This window comes from Aplysia californica, unplaced genomic scaffold (assembly GCF_000002075.1).
Source record: "Aplysia californica isolate F4 #8 unplaced genomic scaffold, AplCal3.0 scaffold01261, whole genome shotgun sequence".
In the NCBI taxonomy this organism is placed as follows: Eukaryota; Metazoa; Mollusca; class Gastropoda; order Aplysiida; family Aplysiidae; genus Aplysia; species Aplysia californica.
Window position 1 is genome coordinate 129,976 of NW_004798531.1, and position 11,161 is coordinate 141,136.

General features: G+C 39.2%; 1 protein-coding gene across 1 annotated transcript; it reads right to left on the reverse strand.

The window, feature by feature from the left end:
* Positions 1–423: 423 nt before the first annotated feature.
* On the reverse strand, positions 424–7,390 carry LOC101846109 (prostaglandin reductase-3-like). The gene is made up of 6 exons (XM_005112399.3): positions 7,331–7,390; positions 5,293–5,364; positions 3,627–3,688; positions 2,814–2,927; positions 2,364–2,373; positions 424–624 (listed from the first exon to the last, which is right to left on the reverse strand). Exons 1-6 carry the CDS (start codon positions 7,388–7,390, stop codon positions 424–426), a joined length of 519 nt encoding a protein of 172 aa, XP_005112456.1.
* Positions 7,391–11,161: the final 3,771 nt, after the last annotated feature.

The window sequence follows — 11,161 nt, forward strand, 5'->3', positions numbered from 1 at the left end:
AGGCCACCGACGCCGCCACAGGCTATAGCACCAGGGCAAGAAGAGCAGTCTAGAAACTAAAAAAGAATCAAATAAAAAATGATCAAAAGGCCTGGTTTCAAAAGTAAAATTGGTGAGAAAATCGCCGCCAAAGTTTGGTGACGTCCAAAGTTTGAGTTTCCTTGGAAACTCCAAATCTACATTTTGTGTGCATTTGGACTGTTTTTTCAGTAAAATTCCCACCGGAATGCATTTTTAGATGGACATAAAAGGTGTTAAGTCAAACCCCCCCCCCCCCCTCCCCCAGCCTAAAAATAAAAGAAAGAAAGAAAAAACCCCAAAACATGAAAGAAAAACCCCAAAACAATAAAAACTACCAAAACGGTGGGAAAATAATATTATTTTGACGAACGCCTCTTTTCACCACAACACCCACACAAATAATTAAATCCTTCTCACATCGATAGCATCCGCAATCTTCTCCAGCCCGACGAAAGGTCCGGTCTGACTCTTGTCCCAGTTGTCCACAGTCATTCTGTTCTTCCCGCTCTTGTACAGATGTTCCAGGCGGGCGAAATGGGCGCCAATTTCAGGCACGTGCAGCGCCAGGAAAAATCCCCGCACACTGGCACCCTTCGTCAGGAGCTGTGTGTGAAAAGTGTTTTAAAAATAATTAAAATAAAAAATAAAAAAAGCTTAGATAACTTGCCAAATTGCTGCCTTTTACGGGGTGCCCACTACGGTTGGATCGGGCCAATCGCACGACTCGATCGCCTGTTTGAGGGAATCGAGTCGGGCGATGGGCCCGATCGGCCGATCCCAGACGTAGTGGGCACCCTGTATACGAATTACAAAGTCCTATCTGACATTTTTGTCCGTTTTGAGTTACAACGACCATGAGGCCATACACCAAAAATTCTATCCGCTCTATCAAAATCAAAAGATTGTTCAGAGTTATTATTAAGAGATTCAAAGAACTGCATTCGATAGAGCTTGACATTTCGGGCTACTCAAAATTATTAACGTCCAATTTTTTTAAAAGTAGGTAAATAGATAATAATAATAACAGTAATAATAAATTGCATTTATATATTTAATAGCACATTTCAACAAAGAAGTGCTCAATGCACTGTATTATAATACAAAGAACACATGAAGTGCACAGCTCCACTAGTAATCCCCCTTTTCTCTCTGTCTCTCTCTCTCTCTCTCTCTCTCTCTCTCTCTCTCTCTCTCTCTCTCTCTCCCTCTCTCTCTCTAACAGGGGCGAAGGCTGACTTGTTTGACAGGGTAATCAAAGTGAAACGGGATCAGAATCAGATATGGCCTGTAGATATCACACAAGAATCTTACTCGAGGCGGCGACTCTGAGTTGTGAATGAAAACAAATCCGGAATTCATATTGTATGTTCAACCGCCAAAATAATCGGGAAAGTATCTTTTTAAATATCAGATCCAAATAAAATTAAATTTAACTTTAGATGTGAATACATAAACACGAAGCAAAGAAGCAAAGATGTCAGTACTAGATCTATATGTTATAGATCTACCAGTGAGTCTAACTCTTTGGTAGAACATGACAATTATAATTTTTTTAATTTCACATTTGGCTGTTTTTGTAAGCCTTTTGCGGCCAGGAGCTGGTGTCATAATCGAGGTCACGATCTGATTATAGGACGGGAAAAAGTCGAGGGAAAAAAACAAGCACATGGAACAGTCAAGAGATTATTAGGAGTTAGTTCCCCTTACATTTGTGAGGTAGACTCGACCAGTGTTAGTTAGCTTACATAATCAGGGCTTGTGATTGGTTATAACTGTGGCCCCAAAGGGGTGAACAGGGTATATGTGGCAATGAAACAGCTTTGACTGCTATGCACATGTTCCCTTCAACTCTATTGGTAGACTCTTCCAGCCTTACTTTAAGCTTACTTAATCAAAGCTTGCGACTGCTTATGGAGTGGCCCGAGAGGGGTGAGGAGGCTATTTCTGTGGCCATGAAACCGTTTTGAATGTTAGGCATACTGTTCATTGTTGATTACGAACGTCTTTTTACATTTGATTTAAGAGGTTTACGTTTAAGAATGAATTTGACAGCGACAACGTTTCGAAATTAGGAAAGGAAGCAGTGATTATTTGATTATATAGACACTTCGCCCTTGCCTTTAATCAATGTGTTTCCATAAAATCCACACATAAAAGTGTTTTTGAATGATACAAGGCGGTGAGCAACTGGCCAAAATATGCCGATTTCTCCGATTTCATTATTTTGTATGACGAGCGCCTGATTCCACCTTGATGCCTCACAAATGTTCATTGACATTGACAGTAATATTAGCTGGTACACATGGCGGAATGAGATACAGTGGAGTTGGTTTTAATTGTACCCTGCTGGGACTGGCAATCAAAAGAAAGGTACCACATTAATTGGATTCTGTAGAAAATCTAGTATTTGGAGTCTACACCTTTCCTTCCATAATCAAAGCAGTCTAAAAAGAATGTCAAGTTATGAAAGCAACATTTTGGTGTTTCAATTAGTGTTTGCAGAATGAACATTGAAATAGGGAAATTTGTTGCCATCAATTGTTATCCATCGTTATAATTAATTGTTGTTATCAGTTATTGTTTGTTGTTATCTCGACAAACATAAATATACCAAAGTAAGACTACCTTACAAAAACAAATAAAAGCAACTTAATTAGGACGGTTGTGTTGATATTTGTCGTTATTTTGTTTTTATCAGTTGTTATTTATTGTTATCGGTCGTTATTTGTTGTTATCTTGACAAAGATAAATCCCGATTCCATATATTGTATCAATTCATCCAAATCACTCACGACATTGCAAAGGCTGAAGATGGCCCATCATTAAAGTCTGCTGAGGTCTTGGCCTCATCCCCCTGGTAGGTCGACACTTGCCCTATCACGATGAGGCGTCCGAAGTTTGCCAAACTGTAGAAGTAGAAAGATTAGAATGGAAAATCTAGATCTGTGTTTTACGCCCACACCAACACAGTTCAGATCTTTCGACTCAGACCCAAGTTACCCGTGCGGACCGCTTTAGGTAAAGTCATTAATTAACTTGATCCTGAATTATTTTTCACTCAACAACCATTGCAGCCTGACAGTTTTGATTCTGTATTGAATCGTTGACCACAAAAAGACTGTGAAAGCTATACTAATTTTTTTAATGCAACAAAAGAAAGAAATGCCCTCCTAGGGAAAGAAAACTGCATTTAATTTGTCCAAGCAGTTTTTATTGTGTCAATACAGTCCGTGCCGGCTTTAAGCACGCCGGCATAAAGCACGTTTCGGACTGAGCATTTCAGCAAAAAGATAGACATAGCTATAGAGACACAGATGGACTGAAAGACGGACAGACTAACAAACAGACAGACAGACACACACACACACACACACACACACACACACACACACACACACACACACACACACACACAGAGAGACAGACACACAGACAAGGCGGACAGACAGGCATATAGATAGATAGGTGCAAAATGAAGGAACTACTATTTTCTTTGAAAGTCGAATTATTGTTAAGTAAAAGAGACAAGGGTCAGATACTCTGTCCCAGAACACTGAAGTCAACTTTGGTCAAATGCAAATTCCTAAGGCACAAAAAATACTTACTGTTTCAGAGATGTGTGGAAAATTTCTTTGCCAACGGACTCGTATACAACATCTACACCAGACTGGAGAAAAGAAAAATATTGATATCTATAAAAATGGTGCTCAAATACAAAAAAACACAAATTTGCAATGTGTGTGTGTGTGTGTGTTTGTATGTGTATGTGTGTGTGTGTGTATGGGTGTGTGTGTGTATATATATGTGTGTGTGTGTGTGTGTGTGTGTGTGTGTGTGCGTGTGTATGTGTGTGTATGTGTGTATGTATGGGTGTGTGTGTGTATGTGTGTGTGTATGTGTGTGTGTGTATATATATATATGTGTGTGTGTGTACGTATGTATGTATGGGTGTGTGTTTGTATGTGTGTATGTGTGTGTATGTGTGTGTATACATTTGTATGTGTGTGTATGTGTGTATGTATGGGTGTGTGTATGTGTGTGTATATGTGTGTGTGTATGTGTGTGTATGTGTGTAAGTGTGTGTGTATGTGTAAAAGTGTATGTGTGTATGTATGTGTGTGTTTATATAATGTGTGTGTGTATGTGTGTGTATGTGTGTATGTGTGTGTATGTGTGTGTATGTGTGTATGTGTGTGTATATGTGTATGTATGGGTGTGTGTATTATGTGTGTGTGTGTGTATGTGTGTGTATATATGTGTGTGTGTGTGCATATATGTGTGTGTATGTAAGAGTGTGTGCGTATATACTAATATATGTGTGTGTATGTGTATGTGTGTGTGTGTGTATGTGTGTGTGTGTGTGGGGGGGGGGGTTACAAGAAGTCAGTCCTTCCTACACAAACCCGCCGTGGCTGGTTGTTCATACAGCTAACGAACACCAGTCCACAACACTCACCTGTACAAAGGCTACTTCTCACTCCCCCCTTGTCATTTATCTGTTTTATAATGGCACTGCCCGAGATGTCCACCTATCTTTACTTTACTTTACTTTACTTTTCCGATCCAGCGGCCGTTTGGGATCTAGCCCTTTGGTCTGTCGATATGTGGAAAATAATTTACAGGTTTTAATCAGCTGTGCTTTGTCGCTGTATAGAGTATTTCCGATGTCTGGGGAGGCAGGTTGCAAAGTGCAGGGCAGTTAAAAAGGTGGTGTGATACTGTTTCATCCTAGCAGTCGCACAACCGGCTGTCGGGTAGGGTATCCTTGCGGATCCTATTAGGGTAGAATTTAGTGGGATGTGTATCCACCTATCTAAAACAACCAATCATCTCCTGGACATTGAGTGGCCATCGGGGACAATTTTGACAGTACTTTGTCTCACTGTCTTTCTAGTAAAAGTAAATGTAGATATCCCCCCCCTCCCCCCAACCTTTCCAATTCTTGAAAAAAACAAAAAACATTTTGCTTCTCACACTCACATATCTTCCCTTTTTACTCCCCCCCCCTTCCTGCCCCCTCTCTCCCTCTCTCCCTCTCGCTCTCTCTCTCTTTTCAGACACACACACATACACACACACACACACTCTCTCTCTCTCTCTCTCTCTCTCTCTCACACACACACACACACACACACACACACACACACACACACACACACAGCGCACTCATATGACCTTATGCAGTTGCAAGGGCCGTAAAACCCCATACTAAACTAACTAAACACACACACACACACACACACACACACACACACACACACACACACTCACCGGATATTCCTCCGCCAATACTTTGTCCAGGTCCTCAGTCTTGTAATTGATTGGCCGATCACACCCCAGAGTCTGGGAAATGCAGACCAATACATATCATAATATATGAGATCAATAAACAAGCATGAGATCAATACATATGTGTCACGACACGTTGGAATCAGGCTCTTGTCAATTTTTTGACATGTAGAGTTATTGGTATCATCTTAAAACTTGTTCATTTGTTTTGCTTCGGATGAAAAAAGTATTCTTTATCTTGCGATATGAAGGAGGTGGGGTCACCTGGTTTCAGAGGTAAAATAAGTGGGAAAATGGCCACCAAAGATGAGTTATTCTGGAGAGTCTGCGGAATCTGAAAATGTACAGTTTTTGTGCCTTAAATCAACGTTTTTCAGTAAAATCCACACAGAAATGAGTTCTTTAATGTGCATGAAAGGTGTTGTGCCAAAAAGCGAAAATTCTATAAAAATTCACAAACCTGCAGAAAAATGCCAGTTTCTTGACTTTCATTATTTGGACTGTCCGCGTGGTTTTATGCACCCTGCATAATTTAGCAAAATTTGATCATTTTGTGCATAATTTCTTATTATTTTCCTTTATCATTCTTTGTTAAAATTAACAGAATCGCATAATTTCACATTTTTGGACTCAGTTTGCATAATTTAAGAATTTTTCTTGCATATAACGACGGGGGCAGTTTGTACGAGCGCCTGATTTTACCCCGATGTATTACATATGCATGAGTTCAACATATTCATGAGATAAATATACACGTATGAGATCAATGAATATGCATGAAATCAGTACATAGGCAGGAGGTCATTAAATACGCTTCAGATCAGCACATATGTATGAGATCAGTACAATGTACATATGCATGACATCAAACTATTAATTAGTGGGTGGTTGGCAGATACTCTGGTGTGGTTTGCTCTTTCTTTTTTTTTTATCAAACATCTATCGTGCTTATCTCTCCTTCTTCTTTTCTTGGTGCGTTACTCTCTTGGAACACTTCTTATCTTGGTGTGTTACTCTCTTGGAACACCTCTTATCTTGGTATGTTACTCTCTTGGAATACCTCTTATCTTGGTGTGTTACTCTCTTGGAACACCTCTTATCTTGGTGTGTTACTCTCTTGGAACACCTCTTATCTTGGTATGTTACTCTCTTTGGGACACCCCTCTAATCTCTCCTTCTTTTCTTGTTATGTTACTCTCTTGGAACACCTCTTATCTCTCCTTCTTTTCTTGTTATGTTACTCTCTTGGAACACCTCTTATCTCTCCTTCTTCTTTTCTTGGTGTGTTACTCTCTTGGAACACCTCTTATCTTGGTGTATTACTCTCTTGGAACACCTCTTATCTTGGTGTGTTACCCTCTTGGAACACCTCTTATCATAGTGTGTTACTCTCTTGGAACACCTCTTATCTTCCACATTTATATGACACATTCATAACGCAAGTGCCGTTAAAGTCTCACTGAAACTAAAATAAAACTGGAACTGTTAATGTTTTTTAAAATTTTTGTAAGAGTTTTACGGCACTTGCAACACAATGTGTTCATATAATTGACGGCACTGTTATGGTAGCTGTAAGTACTGTAGAAAATCTGGTAGAGTGTTGGAGAATGTATGTGAGTATCGTCCGGAATCTAACAAAGTAAAGCAAACGATCTCTTATCGGAATCAAACAGAAATGTAATTAATAATAATAATAATGATAATAATAATAATAATGATAATGATAATAATAATAATAATAATAATAATAATAATAATAATAATAATAATAATAAATAGCAATTTTATAGCGCATATCCCCGCTCAAGAGCAGGCTCTATGCGCTTTACACTATATTATTACCCCAGCAGACCATACAACACTCAGAAACATGCTCAGCTTCCCGGGAAGCATATAGTGCAAGCAGCTGATTAAGCGCTCAAACACTAACAAACCGACAATTACTCCCGTATGTTCTTGCTGGTTATTCAAATCCCAATGAAAAATTTCAATTCTTATTATCACTTTGTCCACAACTAACCTTTAAAAGCTCCACCTTATCCTTACTGGAGCATGTCCCAATCACGTGGGCACCCGCCATTTTTGCCAGTTGAACCTGTGGAGTTATGATAGTGATAAGATGAAAATAATAATAATAAAAATCTTAATAAAAATAATAATAATAATAATAATAATAATAATAATAATAATAATAATAATAATAATAATAATAATAATAAAAACAATTTGAAAAATTAAAGATAATGATAATAGGCCAAAAAAAGACACTATTTATAAAAATAATGATGTTGTTTTTGTTTTCAAATCCTTCTAGCTGCGAGCATTTCGCTCTTGGCAGCGCAATGCCTCCCTCAAGTAACCACATGTCCTTGTCATCTGGTCAACGCCAGAGTAGAGCAGGCTTTGTAAGTCTGTAGTAGGTGTGTGCTGGAGCCTGCGTCGAAGAACTGCCAGGTTTGGGCAGTGAAGGAGAAGATGTTCAATGGCCTCCTCGTGGTAGTCACAGTAAAAATAATGTTAATGATAAGAATAAAATAATGATAAGAATAATCATTAAAATGATGGTGATGAGGATCTGGAGGGGGAGGAGGACCAGGAGGAGACGGAGGAGAGGGAGGAGGCGGAGCAAAGAGAGGTGGAGGAAAATTAGAAGGAGGAGCAGGAGAGGGAGATGGAAGATGAAGAGAGAAACATAAGAGGAAGATGAGAGGAAGATGGTGAGGGTACTGGTGAGGATGGAGAGGATGAGAGAAGAATGTGGATAATGATTGAGTGGATTTTTAAAGTTTGGTTTTAGTAAGACTTTTACGGCACTCGCAATACAATAAGGTCATATAAGTGCCAAAGATTAGAGGTGTTACAAGAGAGTAACAAATGCAAAAAGGAGGAGAAATAAGGATGATAGATCTTTGATAGCAAACCACAGCACAGCACAGCACCCGCTAATCACGCATTATGAGAGGGAAGATGAGAATGTGTATGATGATGAGGAAAAGCATGAGAAGGAGGACGAGAGGGAGGAGGAGAGGGAGAAGAACGAGGAGGAGGATAATGATAGGGAGGATGAGGATGTGTATGAGGAAGAGTATAATGAGGAAGATGATGAGGATAATGAGGGGGTGGGCATGGGCATGGGGGTGAGAATTAGGAAAAAAATGACGAGGGTGAGGATGAGAATTTGTATAATGAGGAGTATGAGAAAAAAATGGTGACTGAAAATTGATTTCACTTACAGCAAACTGTCTCGTGCCACCCGCAGCGGCTGAGGAAATGAGGAAAAAACAAACGTGAGGCACCGTGGTGAAATCAGGCTCTCGTCAATTTTTGGGCATGTAGAGTTATTGGTGTCATCATAAAGCTTGTTCACTTGTCTTTATTTGGAAGAAAAAAATCCATTTATCTTGAACAAAAGTCGAGATATTAGCAAATGAAGGAGGTGGGGGTCACCTGTTTCAGAGGTTAAATTAGTGAGAAAATGGCTGTCAAAGATTAGTTATTTCCTGAGCTTAAGAGTACGTAGTAGCTGAAAATTTACATTTTTTGTGCCTTCAATCAACGTTTTTAAGAAAAATCCACACAGAAATGAGTTCTTTAAAGGGCATGAAAGGTGTTGAGCCAAAAAACAAAACTTTGATAAAAATTCACAAACCAAAAGTAAAAAGCAAATTTCTTCTCTTTGATTATTTTGACGAGAGCCTGATTCCAACACCATGTGAGGCAGCGTGGTGAAATCAAGCGCTGGTAAAAAAAAGATCTAAGTAAAGAAACTGGCACTTTCTCGAAAGGTTTGTGAATTTTTTTCGAATTTTATATTTTGGCTCAACAGCTTTCATGCCCATTAAAAAGCACATGTCTGTGTTGATTTTACTGAAAAACGTTTATTAAAGGCACACAGAATGTAAATTTTCAGTTTTCAAGGACTCTCAAGCTAAAGAAATAACTTATTTTCGGCTGTCATTTTCTAAGTAATTTTAACTCTTACACCAGGTGACCCCACCTCCTTCCTTTGCAAATATCTGGGCTGCTATTCAAGATAAATGAATCATTTTTTTTAAAGCAAGACAAATGAACAAGCTTTAAGATGATACCAATAACTCTACATGACCTAAAATTGACAAGTGCCTGATTCCATAGCGTCGTGACACAAAAGTGAGGCACCGTGGTGGAATCAGGCTCTCGTCAATTTTTGAGCATGTAGAGTGATTGGTATTATCTTGAAGCTTGTTCACATGTCTTTATTTGGAGGAAAAAGATATCCATTTATCTTGAACACAAGTCGAGATATTTGCGAAAGAAGGAGGTGGGGGTCACCTGTTTTCAGAATTAAAATTAGTGAGAAAATGGCTGTCAAAGATTAGTTATTTCCTCAGCGTAAGAGTCCGTGGTAACTACAAATTTACATTTCTTTTGCCTTTAATGAACGTTTTTCAGAAAAATCCACCCAGAAGTGAGTTCTTTAATGGGCAAGAAAAGTGTTGAGCCGAAATACAAAAATTCTATAAAAATTCACAAACCTGCGGAAAAATGCAAGTTTTTTCACTTTCATATTTTGACGAGAGCCTGATTCCACCCCGCTGCCTCACAAATGTCATGTGATGTTGGAAAGGGGCAGAAGCTCATTACAACTGTTTCACGACGCAGTGGTATCAGGCGCTCGTCAGTTTTTGGGCATGTGGTATTATCGGTATCATTTGAAAACTTGTTCTCTTGTCTTGCTTTAGGTAACAAAACATCCATCTATCTTGATTAGAAGTTGAGATGTTTTCGATTGAAGGAGAAGGGGGTTGTCTGGTCAGATGTGAAAATGGTATAGGTATAGGTTTAACGCCCCTATCAACACTATTAGGTTATTTAAGGGGCGGGACCTCCTAGTTTAACGTCCGTCTCCGATAGGACCGAGCCAAGTGGGAAGTTCGTGTAAAGTGCCTTTCCCAAGGACACAACGTCGGACCGAGCTGAGGCTCGAACCCCCGAACTCGCAATCTCACGATTACGAGTCCGGTAGCCTAACCACTAAGCCACCCTGGTCAGATGTGAAATTACGAGAAAATAGTGGCCAATGTTTGGTGATTTCCAAACCTGTAGTGTTTGTTGAAACTCCAAATTTACATTTTTGGTAAATTTGGTCATCAAAGTTTTTCAATAAAATTCTGGCATAAGTGTGTTTTAAATTGGTCATAAAAGGTGTCGAGCTCCAAAAAAATAAATATAAAGATAATAATTGCAAAAATGGCAAAAAGAAATGTCGGTTTCTTTGATTTCTTTACTTGGACGAGCGCATGATTCCATCGCGTCGTGACACCATTTGTACATTTCTGATCCCATCTACACAACTAGGAATTATCCGAGCTCAGGGTCAACACAAGCTGAGAGGGATAGAACCTACCAGCACACAGACAAAGAGTAACAACAACACCCTGCGAGTCAGGACTCGAACTTCTGCGCTCAGTGGCAGAAACTAACCATTCTACACAGACGCCACAATACTCACTTCTTTCTCACTCCATTGGCCTGCGATCTTGGTGAGTGTTTGTTCCTTTCTCTTTTTTCAAGTCCATTTCCCTTAGTTTTTCATTTTTGTCTTTGGGTGGTTTGCGGGTGCTCTAGTATGGTTTGTACTTTCTTTCATTATCAAACTTCTATTGTCTTTATATCTGCTTCTTCTTTTCTTTGTATGTTACTCTAAAAAAACATCTCTAATCACCTGCTCTTATATTATGACTTATTTATGTTAAAAGTGCCCTAAAACTCTTAATAAAACTTTACAGAAAATCTTTGGCGTTCCAGCTTCTTTGACCATAAGTCTCACGCACTCAAAAGTCCCAACAAGGAAGACCCCCCCCCCCCCCCG